Below are 26140 nucleotides of genomic sequence, written 5' to 3'. Positions count from 1 at the left end.
GCAGTGTTGTTCCCCGAATCTGCATTTTGACACACGCAATTTCAAACCAGCTTTATTCCTCCTTCAGTGTCTGCTACATAAAAGAGAAAGGAACATTAGACAGATGCTGAAATCATAAAAGAGCTTTATTTGCAACAAACAGAAATCTAAGTAGAACCATTGTGCATCATTATTGTCTCCCTGTGTCCTGAAGTTACCAGACAAGCCAGGCAATTTCCCAACAGGCAGCACTGCTGTTTGAGCACTGAGTCAATACCAGGATGGTTTTATTGAGCGTGACCGGCAAAATCCCTAAAAAAAAAAAGGCTTTGAGGCAAAACAACTAAACCGATTATAAAGCAAAATTTCATAGCCCTTTGAAAATAGATTTTCTGCCTCAAGAGTTGGGTTATGACCTGTGCAATCCTTAGAAACGAGTTAAATAACTCTTAGTTCTCGGAATGAGATGAATGATTAATTTCTATATAGAATTTTTCAAAGAAAAAAATGCAACTCGAAACAAAAACTGCCAATGTTTTACTAGAAAGCTCTCTTGTCTTGGCTGCTCTCTGTAAAATGGAAAGGGGTGAGAGCATCACGAGGCGCTTCAGTGCCTTCTTGTGGCCATTTTCCATTTATTTCTAAAGGGTTCCTGCTCACTAGTGCATCACTGTAAGTACATAGCCAAAAGACGTTGAAAGTTACACCTTGAGTTAAAGGTTATTTTAACAAAAACAGGCCAATCCATTGGGTTTCTTCTTGCCCGTGCTCATGCCTGTCCTTAAAAAATAAAGACTCTCGGTGAATGCAAAGTCTCCACACTGCAAAGAGAGCTATCAGGGATGTTTTCAGCCTGACCACTGTAATTACCCCTAGCAATCCCAAAGTTTCCCCTGTTTTATATATCTCTTCTTTTTCTCGTGAGAAAATTACCTCTCCGGTTCCAGACAAGGTAGGACCATTTATCTTACTAATACGAGAGGTGAGCATTCATGAAGTGTGGAGACTCCAGTGGAAAAGTTGGGACCTAACATTATCAATCATCATCACGACCATGAATGGAGACCTCTCATCACGCGCCACACAAAGTAGGAGAGGCAAACGGAAGCTCTCACCTCGGCTGCCGCTAACTGGACTCATTAGTCAGATGTGTTGGTCATTATTTAACGTGGCACCGCGAGGATTGTTGCATTGGGGGCATAACATTCATCAATCCTGCGCAGCTCTGACACTTTCAATTGTGGAGTGGGTGAGTGAGTAAAGGGAGTTGCATTTGATTAAGATGACAGTGTAATGAAGTGAGGTGCACCACTCTTGACCTTTCACATTGATTCCACCCTGGTGGAGAGTGTGCTAGGACTAAATTAACATGGGCACCATGTACAAACTAAACTCCCAAATACAGCTGACTCTGCACCCTCACTGGTTTTATCCTTTACTTAAATAAGACCATCAACGTTAACATAAAAATGCACCAATGCACTGCATAACCATATTTCCAATTTCCATTCTGTAATCGCACATTAACTCTGATTAAAAAACAAAATTTCAATCAAATTACCAACTATTGGTCCCAAGGAAACACGCGATGAAAACTTGTCAACATTATTGTAAGGGTGCATTCAGACCTCTCAGCTTTAGGCCATGTCTACACGTACACGGGTATTATTGAAAACAGAGTTTTTGCCTCCTTCATTTAAAAAAAAAAAAACCTGTCCACACAAGCACGGTTGTTAACGGATGTCGATAATTGACACGGCAGCAAGATGAGGCGAGTACAAACGTTGGGCTGACCTAACAATTTAACAAATGCTTGACGAAATGCTAAAGAATACGGTGTTCACACTGTTCAGAGAAAAACTAAAGGAGAATTGAACTGATCGAACTGTGGAACGATGTTGGTTAAAAGTAAAAGTGAAAAAACGCTCAGACAACAATACATCAAAGTCTGTGATTCTCTCTCTTCTTCTCTCTCTTTGTTTACTTTAGGGAGTTTCCCACGTGGAAATTCTGACCAATCAGAAAGCAGTTTCCTCACACATTAAATCTTTTGGTCCGCTTGTAAAAGCTGCTGTGTGAACACAAACCAAACTCGAGGCAAAATGCAACATTGTAACTTTGAATTTTGCTAAATGGTAACGTAATATGCTTACATGCTCCTTAAGACAACGTTAACATGCTGATGTTAAGCAGATACAACAGCTGTTTCTCAAGTTTAGGGCTGCATCCCTCAAGGGACGCAGTCTACGGAGGATTAGTTCTTTGAATCCTACGTTGACCGCCAAGGCCGAACTGAAATGAGAGTCTGGCCTACGGAGGATTTCCTGTTTGCATCACCAGCTGTTCCCGCCCTTAACCTTGCGTCACCAAACGCAGCTCCTTGTAACATAGCAATAGGTAGCTAGCGGGCTAACTAGCTATCATAACTAACGTCACGTAACTTATCATTTTGTTTCCAGGCCTGTTTAATTATCTTTAATATTTGTATCACTAGCCATTTGGTTGAGTTGAAACCAACTATTCCTCAGTCGTTTAAGAGTCTGCCATCTCATTTGAATTGGTGCGCAATGAATCTTGGGATACGTTGGGCCACGAAGGATGCACCCGATTAGGTCCTTCGTGGCCCGGGAATAGGAGGACACTTTTGTCGGCCGCATCTGAAGGAGCCTTCAAAATGGGACAGGCCTTGACGTGCTGCTGTGACGCAATTTGCCTTAAAATATGTCCATCAAAGGATGCAGCCCCTGAATTGCGACACATTGTTCACCATCCAACTTACCTTCATCCTCTAAGCATTTGCTTCGTAGCACAAAACACAAAGTACAACTGAGGCTGACTTAAATGTCTTTATGTCAGTTAGGTCAAATAGACACAACCTAATGGTCCACATTAAGGGTTTGGAGCTTAATCCCCTGGGAACAATGACGGTCTGCACAAAACCCAATCCATTAAGTGATAGCTCTAGTGCTGGTGGGGCTACATGAAAAATCAGGGTAACTCAAGAGAATTCATCCCCTGAGCACCATGAGTATCCGTACAAAAGCAGACTCACAATTATTGCTGACATTTTTCAGTCTGGACTAAAGAGGAGGGCCGCCAGACTGACTGGTCTGAAAGCATAGCTTAGAATCACAATGTACAACTCTTTATTTCCTGGCATTTTTGTAGGATAACAAAGGTTCACAGGTCAGTTTTCCTGCGCCAAAGCCATTGTCTAGCGAGGTCAATACTCAGTAGAGTCGTCACTAAGTTACAGAAGAAATGAATCTCATCCATTTTTATGATGCCCCATAAAACCAGATATTTGCAGCAGCATAAAACAAAGAGACAGAATACATTGAGGACCAAAAACGTTGTAATAGGCAATGAGATACAATGGCAATTTCATTATTATACAGAGAATACTAATGAAAGCTTGTACCCTGTGGTATAGTCGTTTAGCTAAATCCAAATTGTTATGACTCAGCGACATTCGGATGACTTGGCAGGTTTCCCGAGGAAAGGCCCAAGTATCAGTGTGGCAGACTGCCCGCATATCCGTCTTAATTGGCTTTTGAGACAGGTGCAAGTATGTGGAAATGTTATCCGAGCCACAGTGACTGCCATCATGTTTAATGGGTGTCACATGCAGGTGGCCCCACAACAGAGATGTGATTAAAAGGCAATCATACCCTTCCAAAAGGCTGGCCCTGTTCAGTGTGCATGCAACAGCAGAAGAAGCAGCAGCAGACAATACAGTTTGTTTGTTTTAATTTGGTTTTTCATTGTTAAACTTCAATGCATACTTGGTTTCCAATGCAACAATACCGCAGTGACCTCATGTGCCCCCAACTGGTCTGTTAAATTTTTGTTTCCAGTCAGAGTTGTGAGCTGGCAATGAAGATCTCAATGTGGCACTTCACAGTAACGAGTCAGACACAAGCGATGAGTAATGGTCCCTAAGGAGACTCCCCGTGTCAAAAGTCTAAACAACAAACTGCTGTGACATAGATAGAACTAACCACTGGGTTTTCAATAATTCATAGTCTTGTAGAGAGAGTTTGCAGAGGAAACAAACAATGCACGGTGGGGTTTAAATGACCACAAATATCCCTGACAGATCCTGCAGCAGATTGCAACACAAGCCAACTGCAGGTGTTTGAACACTGATGTTTTCATGAATGTCACCGGTACAAACATCATGAGGGAGGCTTCTTTTGTGTGTCCCAAAATCCTGTCTCTCTCATTGGTTTCCGCTCTCTCTCTCTCTGTCTGTCTATCCCTCTTAATAGTAGCTCAGATCAATAGAGTTAGCCTCAGGCACAGACCTTTGCGCTAAAACCAATTGTTCCAGGAACTCTGTACAAGCACAGCCCAGGCTCTTTTCTGTGAAGCATGGCTGATTTTAGCATCCCCAAAATGTGCTGGATTTGACATTTGCTTTAGTTGGAAAGAAAAGATGTTGTTTTGCTTAATGCCACAATCTTGTCAGCAATATCAGCAAGCGAACATCTTAACATGACTTTCTTTGCAAAGTAAATACAAGGCTACAGCTAGTTGGCTAGCTATAGTAGCTATAGCTGGATTTTGTTATCTTTGGAAAGAATTAGACTAGCTGTGTCCTCCGTTTCCAGTGTTTATGCTAAGCTAAGAGGCTGCTGGCATCAGTTTTCTATAAACAGTACACACATGAATGATATAAAAATATTTTCTTCATAGCAATAATAGTCTAACTCCTGGGGAAATACTTAGCTTAACATCAATGACTGTTAAGAATAATCGATACAAGGCTATGGCTAGTTGGCTAGCTAGGATAGGTTTCTTCAGCTGGGTTTTGTTACCTTTTGACTGAGTTAGGCTAGCTGTTTCCAGTCTTTATGCTAAGCAAGGCTAACAGGCTGATAGTACCGGCTTCATATTTACAGTACATACATGAATAGTATATCAATCTTTTCATCTTAGTCTCAGCAATAATAGTTTGACTCCTGGGGAAGTTAATACAAGTTTATACTAGTTGGCTAGCTAGTATATAACAGTAGCTAACCAGTATAACACAAGTTGGTATATTAATACTAGTTGACTAGCTAGGATAGGTACCTTGAGCTCGGTTTTGTTTTCTTTGGACAGAGTTATGCTAGCTGTTAACCGTGTTTCCAGTCTTTATGCTAAGCTAAGAGACTTCTGCCATGAGCGTCATATTTACCATAGAGAAATGAACATATATCAGTCTTTTCATCTTAGTGTCAGTAATGATAGTCTGACTCCTAAAGAAATACTTAGCTGAACATCACTTTCTTAGCTTAGTAACAACAAGGCTACAGCTAGTTGGCTAGCTGGGATAGGTTTCCTTAGCTGGGTTTTGTTACCTTTGATAGAGTTAGGCTAGCTGTTTCCCATATTTCAGTCTTTATGCTAAGCTAAGCTAACAAGCTGCTGGCCCCAGCTTCATATTTAACATACAGACACAAGAAGTATTTGTGTTTCTTGAAATGTTGATCATTAAAGCGCAGAAAATACAGCTTTGTTCTTCGCTAACCGGGCCACCCTGTTCGAACCTGCAGTGTGATGCAGCAGGATCAGAAAGCAGTTTGAAGTGTACCTGCCTTCCAAACATCTGCTCTGAGACCAGACAGCCACGGGATGTTACTGTGAGGGTAATACAAACTAGTCATCCTTGTGAAATTGAGGAAAGCAGTTCTTCTACAGTACATTGGATAATGTGCTGACTCATGCCTCCTCTCTCACTCTTAAGCACACACACACACACTGAGTAACTTGTGTGAGAAAGTGAAGGATAAATAGTGGTGAGTAATATATTTTTTGACACAAAGAACTTTCACTTTGCAGTTATTCAAAATTATATATTACATAATGAAGAGTAGAGGACATAGAGACCCCTGGGAGCTAACACTGCTAAAAACCTTAATAAAAAGGTGCTATATGAGACACTCTAAATTCCTTAAAAAGAAATGTACTGCAAGTGGTGATGTGGCAAATCAAGTGGGTAATTTAACTTTCAATTTTAGCAATTTAAAAAGTGTTGTACTTTTTCTTAAGAAAAGGATGTAGCACATTCAGAGCAAATAGAGTATAACATTGTTATCTGAAATATACCATTTACATTTATGTTTGATGTATATTGGGCCATGATTGGCTTCCAAGCTAGTTGTGATGTCTGTAGATGCTCATATGAACATGTGTTAAACTAAGATTCAAGGTGAGCAAAGACAAACTTTTGCACTTCAGCACATTAATGTAAAAAAACAGCCTTGTAGTGTCGAAATGCACATTTTGTATAGCGTTTATCTATATGCACATTGTAGGTCAAGCATCCGAGTAAGGGCCTGTGTCCACTAACGGCATTGTTGCGCTGGCAGTGCCCACAACCTAGATTTTTAGAGCGCTTCTCGCCGGCGAGGTTAGTTTTCTGACGGCACTTCCGATTCCCTCAGTGATCGCTAAGTTTATTTTAAATTGCTCTGTATGCTTTACATTTGCTTCATGTCAATTAAATGAAGAAAACATAAAAATGATGGAAAGGAATCGTGTCCTGGTATTAACAGCAGCTCTTGACCTGGAAATTGTACCCCCCAAAAAAAGAAAGGATAAGTTTCTCCTCTGCCATTGTTGGTGACAAAGTTGAAATCTGAAGCCCCACCCCTTCTTGATTTTGATTGGTCAGTGAGGGAGAAGTGACATTGACAAGCACAGTGGTGTTTCAAAAGTTGAACTACTTTGAACTGAGAGCGCAGCGACAAAAAACAGGTGATGTTGAGGGGGGTTTTAGTGCTAATGGCATTGGGGCTGAAAATGCACTGGTTTTGTATAGAAAAGAGGCACTGCAGCGCAACAAACGCTGTTAGTGGACACAGGTACTTAAGAGGAAATAAGAAAAATAATTTTAATGTAAGGGGATTTATGAGGAAGTACACAGTGATACAAGTAGAAGATAATGAAAGGAATTGAAAGGTACCTGTTTTTACCCAACTGCATTTCTCATTAGCAGCTTTTATGCTGTAAAGTAAAAGTGAATTAATAATATGTATTTCTCGCTGAAATGTAGTGAAGTAGAATTGAATATAGTAGAAAATGCAAATACTCAAGTACAGCAGGAGGGCCTCAGTATTGTTATTAAGTGTACTACAGCTACTGCACTGGAATGCACCTTTTAACAAGGAAAAATGCAGGTGATTCTCACTTCCTGGACATCAGGAAGTATATTGCATTTGCTGTACTGTATATCATTGCAGATTGAGGCTAGACCGGACAATACTGCAGGAATGGCACCCCGGCCCTCCTGCTCATTGAGCTCTTGGAGCCACAGGACGAGCTGCAGCTTTGATATAAATGGATTTCTCCACACCTGTCTGCTCGCGATGCACCATTTAGAGGGGAGAATAAACCGGGGGATCTTACTGGGCATCATGAGCCTATTATGATACTGTCACCCCTGGGAGCTTTCCCCCGCTATCCAGTTACTGAATGTCAATGTTACTGTAGCAGGAGTCACTTCCAGCATTGTAAACGCCTGACCATCTGCTATTTCGTGGCATCGGCAAAACACATTTCCCTGCATTATGTGTTTTTTGGCTTATGTGTTGTGGCTGATGCTTTTCAGATCATTACAAGCATAATTAACTTCTGTGGCCTGAAGTACTCACCCTGGAGGTTAATAAATGTTGACATTTAGGGGTTAGAAAATGAGGAGGCTTTGCTCTCATCAGTGTGCAGCAGGACTTTGATTATCTTCCAGTCTTTTTGGGAAATGTAAATTGAGGTCAAACATCTTTTAAAGACAGTCAAATAACATGTATGTTAATCCAGCTCCCTCCTGGTGTATTCCATTAGCTGACTGTTTTTCCTCCAATGACAGGGCTAAATAAGGACTGTGTCATTGGCTACCGAGGCTGAATAGTTTGCGGACCCAGCTGGTCACTCACAAGGGAGGGAATTAGAGGCTAAAAATGGAAGCAATTTTCTTCCAAGATTAGCCTGCGAGGAAACTAAGAAAGATGAGTTTAATGAGGCTTTATGCCAGTAAATTTCAGCGGTTTGGCTGTGGAGTCTTAATCGATATTTGGTGTTAAAGTCTTTTAAGTTTTGATTAAGGCACAGCAATTACTTTGCAAAAGGGCAAGGGAAACAAACACATTTCCCGATTGAGCAGAAATAATACAGTGCTGATAAAAACACAAGTTATTTATGTTTAAGTCTTTGGACATGCTGAAAGGATGGAGCAAATGTTAACCCTTTTGCTGTTGAAGCATGCTCCCATTGTTTACTAAAGAGAGCCATCTACTGGAGAACTACCTATGTTAAAGTATATTTTCAAAAACTGATAGTATGCATGCTTGTAGAAACAGATTGTGTGTTTTTAAATGACAATTCTTCACACAAAAAACACTGTATTAATGTAATAGTGTCTTCAAGGACAGGACGTACAGTCCTCGCCCCCTTAAATCCATACCCTTTGTTTATCCATCACTCTGACTCAAACAGTTGTATAACCGGCTTTATGTTCTTATGGGTCCATTAACTAGCCCACGATATCCTTGGCTCCTGGTTTTTTGAATAAAAGAAGGAATGAAGGATTGGCAGCTTGCAGCAGCTGATGTGACGGCAAACATAGAATGAAGGTCACTGTAATGGAAATGTGTTGCTCCACGTTTAAGTCGTATGTGGTACACATCATTCAGTCCAAATAATGGCCGACAGCGTGCGATTTGTCAGTGCGTTAAGTGGCCAAGTCAACACCCAATGTACTGCTGTGTATGGCTTTCATCCATATAGCCGTTCAATAACCGACCACTCATCAGCCGTGATGTGGATGGAGTTGGAGAGCTCAAGGTCTATTAAATGTTTAAAATATGACAACATATGAAGTCCTTATGATTCAGACAGTGTCTCCGTCTTTCACTTGTGAAGCTTATGACGAAAAACAATTCATCACACAAACTGTCGCTGTTTACTTTTCCCTCTGGCTCATTTCCCCAAATGATTTTTGGATCTAGTGCCAATGTAGTTGGTGGTGTGTTTGGAAAAATAAGCATCTTTTTCAAGGTGATGATGACCCTCACAGGGGGAAAAAAAGGGAAAAGGAAGCGTCTGAAATCCTATTACCCAGAGGCCTGGCTTATTTTATTGCCATCAGCAGTGCTGGCCCATCAGCTGCACAGCAACTGTATCCAACAATTGCTCCCACACTAATTCTATCGCTGTTGCCAGACTCGCCCAGGGTGTGGACATTAAACGCAAATTTAATCTGTAGTAGTAATTGCATGATGGCTGAGAATCCAATCGAGGTAATGTGGGTGTGTCCGAGTGAAATGCCACGAGAAGAGGAAAAAACTAGTAACGTAAAGAAAAAAAGTTTGACTTAATTTTCTTCATTATTGTGAAAACACGGTTGGAAAAGTTCTGCAAAATTAGAAGTTAAGAGGATAAAATGTCATTTAAAGGGCAAATGCATTAATAATATAACAACAAAGAGAAACTGCAAATACAGAAAATACATGAAAAATACTAGTAAAGATGATTAATAATTAATTTTCCAGGAATTTGGATGCTTATGTAAGAGGGGATCTGCTAAGTAATGAATACAGCTGAGTGGGAGGATGACAAAGATACTTTGGAGCCTCCTTAAGGTGCTGTGGGCTAAATTATGAAAGCATCTGTGATGGATGCACGTTCCTACAGTCATCTTTCGACCATCATGAACATTCAAAGTTACACCCAATGAAAATAGACTATGAAATTCTGCGCCGTGCTTTAATATAGTCTTACAGTGCAAGTCACAATAGTTGTTAAGTCACTAAAACAACAGTGCAGAGGTAGTGCAGTATAAGACTGGGAAAATGTCAGACTGCAATGACCTCGATCACCTCTAAGCTCAAGAGAATAGATAACATTTTCAATGTGCATCGACTTGGGATAGAGGAGGTCTACTCAGTGTTTTTTTGTTAAAGATTATTGTTTGGCCTTTTGCCCTTTTTAGTCCGATAGGACAGCGAAGATGGACAGGGATTGTAGGGAGGGAAGAGTGGGGTTAGACATGCGTCAAAGGGCGGCGAGCGATACATCGAGAACTATAGCCTCTGTACATGGAGCGCCTGCTCTACCAACTGATAAACCAGCACCCCGAGTTTACTCACTGTGTTACAATAATAAATATCCACATCTGCATGTGCATGCTTCTGACAACAGAAGTTGTCTCTTTGAGTTGTATTAACTAATGTTTATGTCTGCATGTCAACACATTGCCAGATAAACCAGACCATCAGCGACAAGACTGATGATTTCTACATAGTTATTTTTAATGCCTGAATCCACTGGTGGGGGGTAGGTGTCACAGAGCGATTAACCTCACGCTGCCTTTGTTTACATTTTCCAGGGCAAAAAATTTAAATTGAGTGATACATATGACTGTTCAAGAAAGCAGGATGAGATTTTTTGTTAAAAAACTCAACTTAAGCATGTAGAGGACAATATCAGCAAAGAGATAAGAGGTACGGCTTTGTCCACAGGGGGTGCCAAAATCAACACAAACCGAAAGCTCCTCACAGGAGCTTTAAATCAGCATATTCAAAATATTTTTGAGTGGTATGGTATAAAAATGAAATAAAAAGTTAAATAAAAGTTGAAAGCAGATGAGACATTATTTTTCAAGTCCATTTAAACTGTGTTTAGAATTTATTCAGAACTTCAAGTTTCATAGAGCTCAAAATGACTATGAACCACTAAAAGTGTTAAATCATTTTTTTCATACTTTTTGTCCCTATAAATAAATACATACAAATGAATAAATCAATACTGCTGGTTCAGTAACCTTTACTGAAATATTTGTTGACTTTACAAACAGCCACAAAGACAACTAAGCTTACAAGGACAAACCGCTTTTGTTCCTCCATCCATACAAGTGTCATCTTCACCCGACCGTCTGAGTCCTGATAGTGGATCAGGAAGTGCTCGCCGTCATAGTCATAAGAGACGGGCGTCTTCTGCAGCTTCAGGGAAACAGGAGAGCTGACACACCAGAAGGTTTTCTTGAATTCGTCCAGCAGGGTCAGATTCATGATGCAGCAATTCTGTAAAAAAAAGGAGACATGGTGTGTCAGTATCAAAATCTCTCCTCTGCAGGGACCATCACTGTTGGATTAGTTTTTATACTGCTGTAGGAAAACGTACTCATCCAAGCACAAGATGTCACTCTCTTAGATCTGTAGACTCTGATTCCTTCAGACTTAAGATGCTTTGGTATTTCCTTTGTCTAATAACACATCGCGAAAGAGTGTGCAAGAAGCTAACAGCACATGTTGTACCTCCACTGCGCCCTGCAGGTCCTCACACCTCCAGGGCAGGGTGATGCTTCCTGACAGAGGTGTGTGCTGCGACAGGTCTGCCCTGCTAATGGCACTCAGCCGGATTACGCCATCACAGATCTGGGCTGTACAAAACACAACACACAATGAACAAGTCTTCGCACAATAACAAGCATTTTCATGCGAGTTTCCTGGATGATAAAGCCGACAGCATACAGTGTCTACAGTGCTTTAGACAGTGAATATTGTCAGCATCATTTAACACAGCGACTCAGTGAACATGAGTGTAAATTAGTTACTTCTCCGGCAGAAGAGCTGCGAGAAGCTTCCGGACATGATTTCGCATACAGTGTTGTGGAGAACAATGTGTAGTTGGTAACCATGGAGACCGTACTCAGGGTCTATGTCGTCAAAAGGGGGTTTGAACGCCGGCTCCACGTATGGGCTGGAGGAAGAAAAGAGGTCAAAAAGGTTGTTAAAAATAAGAGTGGAGAGAATGAAGGGAACATTAAGAGAAATATATTTGATTAAGAAGCATTTCAGAGCTTTATTACTTTTGTGGCCTGTTATTATAATGTGCTGTTATATTGTGCTCTCATAAGAAACCAGCAGAGGGGGCTATATCCACACTATGCTGGTGTGCAAGACCCACTGACCATCTGATACTACAAGGCAACACCAGGACTAAATGTCATTTGAACCTTTTTATGTATTTGATTTGTTCCTTAAATTATTCAATGTTTTTATTTGTCTGCGATCAGCATTGTTTGTGTTGTGTTTCTACACTGTTTCATTTACCTCTATTAGTGAATGGCTCATGTGGTTTTAAAAGTGCTACAGAAATATATCTTGTTATTTTTTGGCTCTTCAAAATAAAGTCTAGTTTTCAGCCCTGATCCCTTCAAAATAAAGTCTACTTTTCAGCCTTTATCCCTTCAAAATAAAGTCTACTTTTCAGCCCTCATCCCTTCAAAATAAAGTCTACTTTTCAGCCCTCATCCCTTCAAAATAAAGTCTACTTTTCAGCCCTCATCCCTTCAAAATAAAGCCTACTTTTCAGCCCTCATCCCTTTAAAATAAAGTCTACTTTTCAGCCCTCATCCCTTCAAAATAAAGTCTACTTTTCAGCCCTCATCCCTTCAAAATAAAGTCTACTTTTCAGCCCTCATCCCTTCAAAAGAAAGCCTACTTTTCAGCCCTCATCCCTTCAAAATAAAGTCTACTTTTATCACTTATCACTTGTTATAGTGAGCATTAAAGAGAGTTTTCTTCTCTTTGTTTGCAGGATTTTTTAGGTGATCCTTTTGGTGATCTTTTGGCACCTATTTTGGTGCCCCTTAAAGGGTACTGACCCCCAGGTTGGGAACCACTAATCTAGCTCACTGCATTGAAGCAAATCCAAACTAAACACTACAGAAGCAATTAATTACTCTCTCTTTGTTTAAGCTTCTGCTAATAAGCTAATTCAACTGCTTATAATCAACACCTGCATTGGTTTTGTCCTGATGGAGGATGATTAACAAACTCGCTGGTGTAACAGCACCTGACACATGACAACAAGAAGCTTCTATATATAACACGTGGAGCAGACACAATATCCGCTGTGATGGTGAAAATCAGGTGCGCTTCAAATCGCCCCCCTGCTGTGCATCACAGAATGCTCACATCAGGGGCATCAAATAAATCCTGTCAGTTATTGCACCCTTTGAATTTAAGCCCTAACCATGTGATGCTGATACACTGCACGCCGTGTGAGCATGTGAATAAAAGGCGCCTGTTCAAGCGCAGCCTACCAAAGAGAAGATCCCTGGACGCTTCTTTCCAGCAGCCTGTGGAAGTGGAGGGTGAACATGATGAAGGCGACCGAGCACTGGTCCTGCAAAGAGAGACATCTCTTAAAGGTCTTACGAAATCCTGCTGCTAAATCAGTCCTTCAAAGTAATAAAGCACCTCTAGTCTTTCTTAAATTACCTTCCAGATGCCGATGATGATGCCAGGCTGCAGAAGCTTCAGTGCAATCAGTCGGTCCTGGCCGATGACCTGCGCACTTTTAGCTAGAGCGTGCACGTCTAACTTCGCCATGAGGGACCTCCAGCCAGGTCTGACAGAGCAAGCAAAAGAAACTGTAGATTTCACAGAGAGCAAAGAGGAAACAGAGTCATAGTGAAAGAGAGAGAGAATGGGGATGGATGCCGGCTGTCTTACTTCTTTAGGCCTGGGCAGTTGAGGGCTATCCTCCTGACGCCGTGCAGTTGAAGGGTGGAAATGTGCTGGTAGCCGGGCAGGCAGCCTCCTCCGCTCCAGCACAGAGTCACAGAAGTCTCGCTGAAGTGGGACCAGCTCGGCTCGTGTGTGCCCTCCCGCCCTGACTTATCAAGGACCGTGAGTTCCCATGTGACGTGCAAGTTTCTGGAAAAAGATATCAGAATGCAGGATTAAAGCTATATATGAAATATATTTGGGGTTTGCAATGAAAGTACAGTTGTTTTATGCAGTGTAGAAGGGGGGGTGTAATGAATGGGCTCCCTACTTGATAAAGGGGGAAACATCTCACTTGATATTCCTAAATAGCCATATAGGACACTGGTAAAGTGCAAAAAATCGAATGTTTTAAACGTGTATTTAAAGGCATTACAAGCCAAATAATTGGGCAGTGTTGGGCAAAGATGACTCTTAGTTTAAAGGGGGGTATCATGCTAATTTCAAGCTTCATATTTCACTCTGTGACACCTGTGGAGTAGCTTAGCAAAATTTACAGTTGGGATGCACAATATTGGATTTTTTGCCGATATCTGATTTGCGGATATTTTCCAACCCTTTTTGCCTTTTCCACCTAATTGCAGGGAAAATAAAGTCTCCCCTGTAGTAAAATTGATCATGCCTACTCTTGTGGTAGTGGCCAAAAACTGCTATACAGCAGACATCTTGCACCCTTCTTCACGCTTGACAGAAGAGGCATTGTTCAAAAGGTCACGTGTCTGATCGCCCACAAGTCTGAGCGCACCTGAATGCAGCATCCTCCCGAAACACGGCAGTGAGGGAGGCATGCCCGGACTTGTTTACTGCTACGGAGACATCAGTGATCGCTGATGGACTCTTTTTATAGTGTGTGCGTCCATGAATATGGAAGATAGTTTTGCACTGATGTTTATGGTACTCTCTGTTAGCGCCGGCTTTGGCCGTGAGTGTATTTACGGCGTGTTTGATGTTAAGTCCGGTAAAATGAGAAAATGTGAGCTAACTGTTAGCTAGAGTTGTGAAAGTTGAATCATCGAACATTAAGGCAGAATTAAAGCGTTGTTTTATCGGTGAAAAATATCAGCAGAAAAATGAAACCCCGCCCCTACAAGCCCACTTTCTTCTGATTGGGCTGCACTTTGTGACGTCACAAAGTGCAGCATGTAGAAAAAACCGTGAAACCTGGCGTTCACAGCAGCCTGCAGACTGAGCTGAGAAGCCTGGGGATTACTCCAACATACTTTTACCTACAGTCACCCACGTTTAGTATGAACATCCAACATTGTAACATTATATATATGTCTTACAATGTGAAACAGCATAATACCTCCCCTTTAATGGCTATTATGCTTTCTTTGAAAGGAGCCTGGAAGTATTATGACCCTGGTTAAGCTAATAAAATGATATGCAACCAATGAAATGAAACCGCATTTCTCGTGATAAATCTCTTGATCCAATTCTGTCTAAACTGTGATTCAGGGCTGCCCCCACTGTGATGCAGGCGGCTTCTTGCTGAGGCACCATCCAATATCAATTAAGTGGAGGAACAAAGCTAAAAACAGGATGGCCCAGGAGGCCCCAGATGACCCAGGGGATTTCACTCTGCATTGTCTGTGTGTGTGATGTCTTGTGAAATGATTATTACCAAGGTAAATCGCATGCTCCTCTGTGTCTCTAACAGACAACCCCCGCCCACAGGGAATTGTCTAAGCTGGTGGGAGGAGGGAGGAAGAGGAAGCATGTTTGTGTGTGTGTGTGTGTGTGGATGAGGGGGGGCTAAGTAATTTATTTCAACAATTCAGACAGCCTCTGCAAGGAAGACAATTATTTCTACTTCCCCTCTGTAACACAGCGACTGCCACAGAACTCAAAATTGAGTGCTGCACAGCCTCTAATCAGAGGTTATAAAAACACAGCAGAAACCGCAGCGAAGGCAGCGAGGGAGCTCTCCCCGGCGTGCTGGCATCCCCCTGAGCAGACACGGCGTTCAGACAGAGACCTCCGCTCTCACCTTTAATAAGAAAGTGTCATCAAGTGCGATATGAAAAACAAACCGAGCTTTGTTTTTGATTGCCAGCGGCTTGAACTGTCCTCTACTCCCTACCCTTGAACTTTCTTGACAGCGAGGGTGGATCTCAAAAGTTTTACTGTTTGCTAACCGCAAATACTGAAGGGGTTCCCATGATACCTCGCAGAGCTGCCTCCAATGGTAAAACAGCTAGAGATACTTTACACAGGGCGAAGGGCAGATTACAGCTCGGTTAGTATGATAGACAAATCTCTTTAAAAAATTGCCCGGTACATTACAAACAAACCAAACACCTCTGTTACTCCATTCAAGTGTTATATAAAAGCAGTTTTTGCCTCGACACGTCTCTTACCTGAGGACCCGTTCTGTTCGGCCGGGCAGCCCGGTGTGACAGCTGATGAGCCCGATATGTCTTTTCCACTTGTTCATGTCACACGCTGCCACAGTCCTGAAGTGAAGCCACTTCCAGTAGCCGGCGGCCCGATCCTGCAGCTCCACTGTGGCCGTCTTCAGCAGCAGCAGCTCGTCCGTGCTCTTCGGTTTCCGCTTTTTATTCCTGACAAACTCTGCTTTGTATATCTTGTACCACAGAGCGCTGCAGTAGAAGATAGAGGCAGTGTGTGATCGTGTGTGGGAAAAAATTATGCATTTTCATGTGGTTTTATTTCCTGTTTAAGTGCTTCTTATAGGTTTCTTCCTAAATGTATGCCCTAAGTTTGACTGTAATAGTCTTGATACGTTTGTACAGTTACTTTAAAGTCAGTTTATCTTTGTCTTTTTGTTTGCATTACACCTTTTCCATCAGAGCGAGTTAGCTTTGTGCAAAAGAAAAATACCAGGAGTTCACTTGTTTAAGTTCTGCAAATGTGAGTTTTTTCTTTAACACTTCATTATCTTTTGGTTTTGCTTTGTTTGTTCAGCAAAACAAGCAATTTAAAGTGGGAAAATTGGGCTCTCGGAAGCTGTAATGAACAGTTTTCACTCTTATACAATACATTTATACCGAATAATGAACCAATTAACCAAGAAAATCCTATTTAAAAGTTGTCGCAAGTAGCAGCTCTTAGCTCTTAGTAGCAGCTTTCATTCCTCCACTCATGTATTCAATGCACTGTGTATGTTGCATTAACGAGACATGCCCGACACTTACTTCTCATTTGCAAGCTGATAGAAGAGCTTATTGACGTGGCCCAGGCTGAAGAGAGCGGAGGCATCCAGGTAGGACAGGATCTTCATCAGGATCTCACGTGGCAGTCTGTGGGAAAGGTAAATAGACATCACTACAAGGAAGGGACCTGTTGTTCAGCATGTAGATCTTTAGAAGTTTAAGACAAGACAGGCTACTTTGACATCTTGTTATACACTTCTATCACCAAATGGAATGACCTTATAAGATTATCATAAGTAGATTCTGTAGAAAACTTTAGGATGTATATGTTTATACATATATTTAGGAACATATCAAAGGCAAAGTCAGTACCCTGTAATGTTTTTGTTGATCATTATTACACCTATCTGCTTAGCTGAGTGTGCTAGAATGCTAAAAACTGCACTTTCTTCTTGATTGGAGACATTCTGCAGATCTGTTCTTTTAAAATATTGATCAAGTTTGACTGGTTGCACCTTTCCTGGTTAATGATGCCAATGCGGTCCAATTAAATCACCTTAGTAAGTGATATATTCACGACATGTTCTCATTACCTGCCACGTCAATCACAAACAACCACATGAAAAAACATCTGAAATGCATATCTAAATGAATAAATCATCTTCGGTGCAGCTTTAATCTGGATAATGTTTCATATTTTAGCTTTAAAATTCAAAATGCTGAGTAACCTCTCGCTGACATTTCGAGCTGTCAACATACAGGGACTCTGTTTGAAGTGATTCTCTGCATTTTGAGAAATGGTGCAGCTGGGAGTGAGTATGTCACAAGTTGAACTTAAAATATATCCTATGGCATTGCCAGTAAATATGAACATAGTCTTATGTTGTTTAAATTGAGTGGACACAGGTTTATACCATAAGATTACATGCATCTTTCTTTTATAATAACTAATTGATTCTTTGTTTGAGTTAACTGCTGCTGCGGACGGTCACTTCCTGCTGTGGCAAAAAGGCGTGGTCAGAGCTGAGGACACATTTATGCAGAAGCCAGCTCATCTGGACATTCCACATCTTATCTTTTATAGGCCTGGTCATTATATTGTTTTATAAATGTTTTTTTGGGGGGTAAATAAAAACTGTTTTTATTCTGCCTTATTTCTTGGTTCCTAACACGTCCTCAGGGAACATGAATGTCTGAAACTAATTCAATCATCAAATTCAGCCATCAAATGGTTGGCAAGACATTTCACCACAAAATCGTGAGTTGCATCAAATTGTCAACCTTGTGGTGGGACTAGAGGAAAAGACAGGAGTTCACCAAAGTTTGTAAGATTTATCCTTTAAAATGATCTGCAAGTTGCCTGCTTTTTAGTCATCAGAGATGCCAGAAGTCATTCAAATTCACCTTGGGGCAACCATGAATGTCTGCAAAAAAATTATATGGCAATCAATACTATAGCTTTTAGACAGACTTAATTATTCACTAGTTTTCCATTCAATTGATTATCCATTGTTAGTTACAACCTTACCCTGACAAATAATTGGGCAAACTGAGTCAGGTGTTTGAATGGACAAACATTTTGACTTATGCTCCCAGAAAACTGTGACCAACTTTCAAACAGAGGAAGAATTAATTAAGAGTAAGTGTTTTTAATTAAGTTTTAGCACATGTGATAACAACAAACTTTTTCAACCTTCATGTGAACATGTATGTGACAAATTGCATTACACCCTTTTTTGCAGTTAACATTGAAGAAATACAAACAAAGACAGCCAGTTAGTCATGTAGTGAGGAAGAAACTGCATGCTCACTTGCTTCTGTGACCTGGTGTTTCATTGCTGTATTTACTGCCTACATTCAATGGAGAACAAATCAGATTTCTTAATTTGAACAACGTGTAACCAAGTGTCTTCCCACTTGTATTGATTTTTGCTGGGGTTTTATTGTGTTTTGCTGCACACACGGTCTATAAATCCTTTTACTTACAGGGCAATAAAGCCTTGACTTGCCACAGTTTGTGTTCACTGCCCGGCTCAAGTGCTAAATGCCACGCAGGTAAAAATATGAGCGTGCTCTGATAGATTACCTTTCCAGAAAATTCCGTGCGGACGCCGGAGATGATTTGTCAGCTCTTTTGTACGTCCTCGCGGCCCGTAGTCTGGAGGACACTGCTTTTGGTGCTGCCATAGGTTTCATTGGTCTTGACCCCTTTGAGACAGATACAAGATAATGCGTTTGATAGCAAGTCAAGGCCGTGTAACGTCAAAAACTACCGTGGTTTGACTGTGTTTTTGCTTAAAGGCCGTAAGCATACAAAGTTGAACAACCGTCACTTTGTAAACTCCATAAATTAGATAAATAAAACTGTTTCTTTTCCCCTTTTGTGACAGTTTGTCTGTCAAAGAACAACCGTGGTAGCATGACGTTTCTACACTAAACGCGTCCAGTCGTCATGGTGACGCCCGGTCAAGTTCCGTCCACGCGCAGACACAAATTTCCGGATGGGAAGTGGCGGCATGTGCCTTCAAAATAAAAGCGAAAGGATATTAATTTGTCTGTAAATAATCCACTATTTTCATGAATACAGTTTGTGATTTGAATCTTAATCAAAGGTCCATACTTATTCCTAACCCTGTTGCTTTGCTGGATTGTCTTTCAATAACATTTGAAAGGCAATGGATTTAAGAGATAGCCTTTTTCAGCGAATAAGTATTGCACTTTTATAAAGCCATAAAAACAAAATGGTCAAAATTGGAGCAACAAAGGCCAACACACAGAATCTCGGTTCCTAGAATATGTCAGTCTCCTAAAGCAGTGTAGACTGCACTGGAACTACTTTTTCATGATGCAACATATTTGCCATTCATAACAACGTCCCTACTTTGTAAGCACTCAGGCCTGCAAAATTCCTTTAAAGCAGGCTGTCTGTTTTGAATGCTATGTTAAGATAACTGCAATGACGTCATCAGGGTCATTTTCTAAAAGGTAACTCCTCTAGAGCCAAATAAAAGATTATGCAACAGTTCTAACTGGCTGAAGAGTACCATAGATTGTGTTTAAGTTACCATAGACTGTGTTTAACATCACCCAATCATTTTGAAGCCTTTAGTTTGGCATTTTTGGCTGTCCCAGTCTTGTTTTTGGAAGCCAAATTAACCGTATTTGGATGGTACCCAAGTGGTTAAGTTAGCGAACAAAACCAGGTTTGTACCAGGCTGTAAACATGTTTTTCTTCAGCTCTTAAGTTGTTTCTTTTCATATGGGGTTCAATTGGGATACAATTTCTTTCGGAGCCAGCCTTAAGTGGCCATTCAAGGAACTTCAACATTTGGTACTCCCATATTGGCTTCTTTTTTCCCCACTCCCCTTAATTCAGTTGGATAGCTGCCCGTGCTCTCCCATCCCTCCGAGCTTTTCGGGTCAGAATAGATTAAACAGTTTCAAGCTAACAAAACAAAAGTAGACAATGAAATGAAGGGATGTAGCGGTCAAATCTCCAGCAAATGATTAGTACCGTTGAAGTGAACTAATGTGCAGTTTTTGTGAAGCTGTACCACTCCTGAATAAACAAACGGGTGTAGTCTCACTGTCTTATGTTTAGAGATGTTCTAGGTGTATGATGTACAATACATTCTGGTGAATAATCATTCAAAAGTTACCATAATTTGAGGGTTTACGATAAGGAAAACTACTCCCTGTCCCCAAAAGAAGGTGAATAAACAGATTTTGGCTCTGCAATATCACCTTAAACACACACGCTCTTCCACACTCAAAGTAATCCCAGTTACAGTAAGCTCTAGCAGGCACAGTACGTTCCCCGTAACCTTTCTGTGGGTGAGCAATATAACTCCTCATCAGGGTGTTAGCGCCGCACTAGCAGGGGAGGAACAGGAAAGATTGATGTTATTTGTCTGCTCACACATGTTAGGATAGAGGTCACATCTTATTGATGTAAGACAAGAGAGTTATAACACAATCTCCCTCCCCTTTCACGAAGGGCTGCAGTGGGAGTGAGGGCTTCTAAATGAACTTTTTGAGAGTGTGACCTCATTTCAGATATAAAGATACGGACTCTTTTATTACTGCGCACAAACAGATGGACAGGCAGGCAGATGGACGGACAGATATCTATTTTAAAATGGGTATTTTTAGTGCTTGTGAAGCATATGGTGGTGTGAGCACTTCTGATTTCTTGGTTGTTTTATTTTGTAACAGGAGAAGCTGCAAAAAGCACATGGACTCGCTTCTTTCTGAAGGCCCGAACACTAGAAAATGACTCCTACATACCACAAAGTCAAATCGAAGTCATGAGTGGAATCCTGGTATTAGAAATCCTTGAGTAATTCTTACAGAAAGACACAACCAGACTCATGCTGAGTGCTTCTTCCTGCTAAATCAGATGCCTAGCTTTAAGGCCCATCACATAATCGACCTCCCCTCGTTCCTGGAAGCCACTCGGCTCTACTATCTGTCAGGGAAAATCCCCATAAAACTGTTGTCAGCCTCGCCGATCAGCCTGCCCGATAGAAGTGAAGTCCCTTTTAGGGCAGCGGCAGCCCCTGGTGGAGTAATGCCATGTAGGGCCACATCCCCTCTCCCTTTGCATGTCCCCCCGTACTTGACATTTGATGTTGTGTGTGTGTGTGTGTGTGTGTGTGTCCTTCTGCAGGCCCGGGGTCAGTTGTGGCTCTTGGATACCTGATGTCACTCCTCCTTCCGCATGGTTGGCCGGTCAGCTCTGACAGTGCGATGTTTGTCAAATGTGGGTGAGAAAAGGGGGGAAGGATCACAATGATTAAGTCTGGAATGGCGTCTTCTGCGAGTCGCGGATCGTTACACAAGGACGTTGCATTTTATGGAAGCAGCTGGTAGACATTTTCGCGACACATCCTGCATTCTGTCGAGGCTTTTAATGATTATTCAGAGTGACAGTGAGCACCTTAAGTAAGAATTTAGTCTGTCCTCTCCTGCTATCCGTTTGCATGCGTGCATTCAAACGACAGATTACAGTTTTTATGTTTTATTTTGAAGGAATGCAAACTCTCCCTCCCACTGTTTACTTCAGCTTACAGCATAAAGTGGAAGACTCTATACTGCCTCTATAATGTAGCCACTACCATACCTTGTAAGTAGCAAAATGACAGCTCATTAAAGGTCTAACGTGAAGGTTCAGCCCTTATGAAGTCCACTCGCAGACTCTTCAGAGGTGTGGGGCGCAGATAGGGACCCTTTACACGGCTCTTCAAAGGATGATGACATGTCAGGAATTGAAAAGGAGGGAAAAAAAGGCCAAAGGGTGGTACAGGGAGGTGCGGGTCATTCCCTGTGAAGTGGGCATTTTCTGAAGTGTCGCCCTTCTTTGAACTCCATGTGGGGAGTTTGTAAAGTGTGATGTGGGTGGGGATCATTTGCTAAGACGCTAGTACACATGCTAATAAAATATGAGCGTAAGATTCCACACGTGTTTGTTATTTAATCGCTTTTTTAAATTTCTCTTTCAAATGCATCTGCAGCACTTTCTGTAAACCCGCCACTGGATGGCGCACGAGTATCTTTATTGGACTTTTAAAGCTGCTCTTTAAGTCTCAAATTAGCAACATACTATACATGCATGCTGAATGTACCATGCAACAGCAAGGTTACCCGCAGCAGCCCCCCCTCCCCTTTCAATTCACATTAATCAGGATGAGGCATGAGAAACGCTCCGCATATAAATGACAAGACACTGAGAGCCAGTGATCTCCGGCGTCCTGAGGGGCCCCTGAGCTCGAGCAACATTGAACTGATTAATATGTAAACAAAGCCATTAAGTCCACGCATGTGCTCTTAATTGTGTGGACACCTGTGTGGAGTCTTGTTGCAGTGGCTGCACACGCGAAGAATGGGCGTGAGTTGTCCCTCGAAAGGGAGCCCAGAGACTCGTGCTGTTTGAGCACCAGCGATCTGAGCGCTCAGTTCACAGTGTGCGCGAGACAGAGAGCAGATACAAGCGGGATGGAGCGCACAGGTAGGTCGTGATTTACCTTTTTTCTCTGCAGAAATGCCTGCAAAGTGCGCGTTTTGCCACTATTAGAGAGAGGGGGAAGGAGCTGTAGCAAAATTTACCCTGAATATCATAATTTGTGATAAAGTGTTTTAAAGAAACGCTCCGCAGTAGCACAAATAGTTTGATCCAAAAGAGCAGAATGGGGAAATTTCTATGTGTAAGAAAGCGATTTTTATATTTTGGTATTTAACGGCAGCGACTGCCTTTCATTTTACCCACGATCGCCATTTTACGCACAAAGAATACGCTCAAGTTTAATAACTAAATGCTTTAGGATTCATTTTGTTCTGCTGTTTGACACTGAAATTATATTTTTTCTCCTTAATAATCAGGATTTCCAGCAACACTTGTCTGAATACTCTCCCCAAATCAACTAAGACGCACAGGAGGGAGGGGAGTCACAGCCGGAGAGAGTCTGAGTGCGTCTGTGTGTCAGAGGCTGTTTGAGAGAGTGAGGGAGCATCGCAGATAGAAGAAGAGAGAGAGAGAGAGAGAGAGAGGAGAAAAGAGAAGGGACTAAGTCTGGACCAGGTGATCGAGTACTAACAAACCTCCAAGGGGCTGCCGGGTTCTATCAGTGTGCACGGGATCAGCGATCCGACCATGGTGCCCGCGCGATGCCCGGGACCCTGCGCCATGCTGGCACTGACCCTCCTCTTGGGATGCGGCGTGGTGGTCTGCCTCGGCCAGAACGACACGGAGCCCATCGTGCTCGAGGGGAAGTGTCTCGTGGTGTGCGACTCGAACCCTTCTTCGGACGGAGGAGTCACCTCCTCGCTTGGCATATCGGTGCGCTCAGCTGGGGCAAAGGTGGCTTTCTCCGCCGTGCGTGGGACCAACCACGAGCCGTCAGAGATGAGCAACACGTCCATGACCATCTATTTTGACCAGGTCAGATCTCCACTTAATTTAAAACTGAAACATTGCAGCAAAAGTGGCATATTTATGAGATATGAGTCAATATCTTAGCTCCTTTACCGGTCTATCCTTTTTTCCCCACACCATACATAATATCTTTGCCGTGGGCGAGGAGAGCTTGTTTAAGGTCATGTTTAATCGATTTCCTATCATTGCTTTCGCTCTGTGTGATCTGATCCTTGTGTATCCCTCATCTAAAGAACAAAATGCTGTTGTTTTTTTTTTGCTCTGAAAGGGCTTCATTTAATGCTGTGCGTAATTGGCGCGATGTAGAGATGCGCTGCCAAAACGAGTGATCATCCATGCAGGATCATTTAACATATGCGTCTTAGGCCTCGGCCGGATTGACATGTGCATTGTGCTGCTTTTGCTCGGATGCTCTAATAAGTTTTCACGGCTGAGGTCTTTGCACAGCGGCCTGTGAGACGCATCGAATTGGGAACCTTCCCAAAACTGCGACTGAAGTGCAGCCAAAAGATTTGGCGTAACAGAACCAGAGTATGAATGATACGCCTCTCTGCAGTCACTGTGCATGGCAGAGACAAACAATACATTACAAGAAAAACAGCTGTTATCTTAAAAATAATGCGCTGTCTTATTGTGCGCCGTTTTTTTTTGGTCACAGGTTTTAGTGAACATCGGCAACCATTTCGATCTCAAAGCAAGTGTTTTCCAGGCTCCAAGGAGGGGGATTTATAGTTTCAGTTTTCACGTGGTGAAGGTCTACAACAGACAAACCATACAGGTGAGCTACATCTATGAAATAGGTACGATTAATAGACGGTTTTCCAGTGATGAGACTAAACTCTCCTCTCCTGCAGGTGAACCTGATGCAGAACGATTATCCGGTTATATCAGCCTTCGCCGGTGACCAGGACGTAACGAGAGAGGCGGCCAGTAACGGAGTACTGCTGATGGTGGAACGGGAGGACCGCGTCTATCTGAAGCTGGAACGTGGCACCCTCATGGGCGGATGGAAATACTCCACCTTCTCAGGCTTTCTAGTCTTTCCTCTATAATCTAATCTGCGATGATCCACGTCGCACTCTTCGGACTCTTCTTCTAGGTTGAGGAACAAAAAAGAAAAACAACAACAACAACAACAACAACATGCCATTTATTTTTAACTTAATTAAAAACTGTCAGCCAAGGAAGCCGACGAATATCTGTATACCTACACTCGTCCACTATCTAGTCAAATATGAACGTTTCCTTGGAGTTTCATATATTCAAATCCATCAGTCAACTTTTACGCAACCTGGATGATTCAACGTATTGATCGGCCAGTGGCGCGTGCTTGTCGGGTATGTGGATTTTTTTCTTGCTTGGAGAACAAACTTTGCCAACAGACAAATGGGTGTACGTGGGCAAAAATGGACACGGGGAAAAGGATGAGGAGAGGAAGAACTGAAGTCCCGGACAGGCCGACTGTGTTATGCTCTATTTTATGTTTGTATAGCCTTAAAGAATTTATGGTTTCCGTCCAAGTGAAGTATATGGAATAATGGACAACCAGAGAAGAAGTGCTCTCACGCCCAAGGCATTTTTTTGCACGAGTGGAAGTTTTTACTTTATGTTTTTTGTGCTGTCAATGGTGTTGCGTTTGGATGCTGAACATATTGAAAAATAAGCCAAATGTAGGCCGAAGACGAGTTTATTAAAAGAGAAAAAAAGGCGACATATTTCAGCCACCGGAGACGACTTAGAGCCCTTTTATTAAAAAGATTATTCTATCATTTATAAAGTACATATTCACATTATTGTGTGTTCTACATTTCGGAATCTGCGTAGCTTTGACTGATTTAATGTTCAGTGACGTTGCTCACCAAATGTACATTGTGGAAATAATAGAAGAATCCCTATATGTCCCGCTTAATAAAAGATATTGTATTGTATAGGCTAAGCGCATTGATCACTTTTTATTCACATGACTTGGTTTCAAATGGAGCAGGGTGGAGAAAAAAACTCTTCTTTATACTAATAACAGTTCTTCAAATTAAGTTAGATGAGACGGGAGGCCTTAAGAGGAAGCAGACAGTGTAACTGTGACCAGCTGGCCTTTGTCGCTGTCCGTGGTGCTGAAATATACAATCAGTATAGTTTCCGTAAGTCTCCCAGCAGCAGCAGCATGTAAAGGAGTGAAAAATAACGCCAAAATATGAAAGAAAAATATATTCTGAACTTTAACACGCTGTTTCAACCGTCTTACTTGTACTTTAAAATCATTACTGAAGCGGAAAACGACACGAAAAGGGAGCGCCTTAACGCAGCGCAGCAACAGAAAGACGCTCTCTATTACTGTAAAGAGGCGATCGACAAATTATATAGGCATATATATATATGGATGCTGGATCAATTATATTTAAGGCCGATATGAAAAAAAGAGGCAAAACTGTAGTTAAACACGCGCAAAGTTTCCCGGCCTTGTTGTGTGAGTGTTTTTTTTCATTGGAAGCTCTCTTGCTCTGAAAAGGGACGTTTCTTTGTGGATATTAGGCATACACTCAAACGCACACGTAAATACA

The 26140-nt window shown here is 41.9% G+C and overlaps 2 protein-coding genes across 2 annotated transcripts; one reads left to right on the top strand and one right to left on the bottom strand.

The window, feature by feature from the left end:
- Nucleotides 1–10775: 10775 nt before the first annotated feature.
- On the bottom strand, nucleotides 10776–18847 carry fbxo15 (F-box protein 15). Its single transcript, XM_069667780.1, has 9 exons — nucleotides 18738–18847; nucleotides 16694–16798; nucleotides 15896–16138; nucleotides 13482–13685; nucleotides 13248–13377; nucleotides 13070–13152; nucleotides 11576–11721; nucleotides 11277–11401; nucleotides 10776–11042 (listed from the first exon to the last, which is right to left on the bottom strand). Exons 1-9 carry the CDS (start codon nucleotides 18845–18847, stop codon nucleotides 10776–10778), a joined length of 1413 nt encoding a protein of 470 aa, XP_069523881.1.
- Nucleotides 18848–22508: 3661 nt separating this feature from the next.
- cbln2b (cerebellin 2b precursor) lies at nucleotides 22509–25507 on the top strand. The gene is made up of 4 exons (XM_069667353.1): nucleotides 22509–22658; nucleotides 23030–23588; nucleotides 24241–24360; nucleotides 24437–25507. The coding sequence occupies exons 2-4, from the start codon at nucleotides 23301–23303 to the stop codon at nucleotides 24632–24634; spliced, it is 606 nt and encodes a 201-aa protein (XP_069523454.1). The 5' UTR covers nucleotides 22509–22658; nucleotides 23030–23300; the 3' UTR covers nucleotides 24635–25507.
- Nucleotides 25508–26140: the final 633 nt, after the last annotated feature.

This window comes from Semicossyphus pulcher, unplaced genomic scaffold (genome assembly GCF_022749685.1).
Source record: "Semicossyphus pulcher isolate SPU_LCO1_2020_fin unplaced genomic scaffold, fSemPul1.0.p SCAF_18, whole genome shotgun sequence".
Taxonomy (NCBI): domain Eukaryota; kingdom Metazoa; phylum Chordata; class Actinopteri; order Labriformes; family Labridae; genus Semicossyphus; species Semicossyphus pulcher.
Note: the sequence above shows the minus strand (reverse complement) of the source record. Positions and strands in the feature narration are given on the sequence as shown.

Bases quoted from the DNA above. Each gene is read 5' to 3' on its own strand.
- fbxo15 (XM_069667780.1), bottom strand. From the start codon at position 18,847: ATGAAACCTATGGCAGCACCAAAAGCAGTGTCCTCCAGACTACGGGCC. The intron at 16,139-16,693 runs GTAAGTGTCGGG...CTTCTACTGCAG, and splicing joins TATCAGCTTGCAAATGAGAA to CGCTCTGTGGTACAAGATAT. The intron at 11,722-13,069 runs GTAGGCTGCGCT...TTCTTCCTCCAG, and splicing joins GTCCAGGGATCTTCTCTTTG to CCCATACGTGGAGCCGGCGT.
- cbln2b (XM_069667353.1), top strand. From the start codon at position 23,301: ATGGTGCCCGCGCGATGCCCGGGACCCTGCGCCATGCTGGCACTGACC. The intron at 23,589-24,240 runs GTCAGATCTCCA...TTTTGGTCACAG, and splicing joins TGACCATCTATTTTGACCAG to GTTTTAGTGAACATCGGCAA. The intron at 24,361-24,436 runs GTGAGCTACATC...CCTCTCCTGCAG, and splicing joins ACAACAGACAAACCATACAG to GTGAACCTGATGCAGAACGA.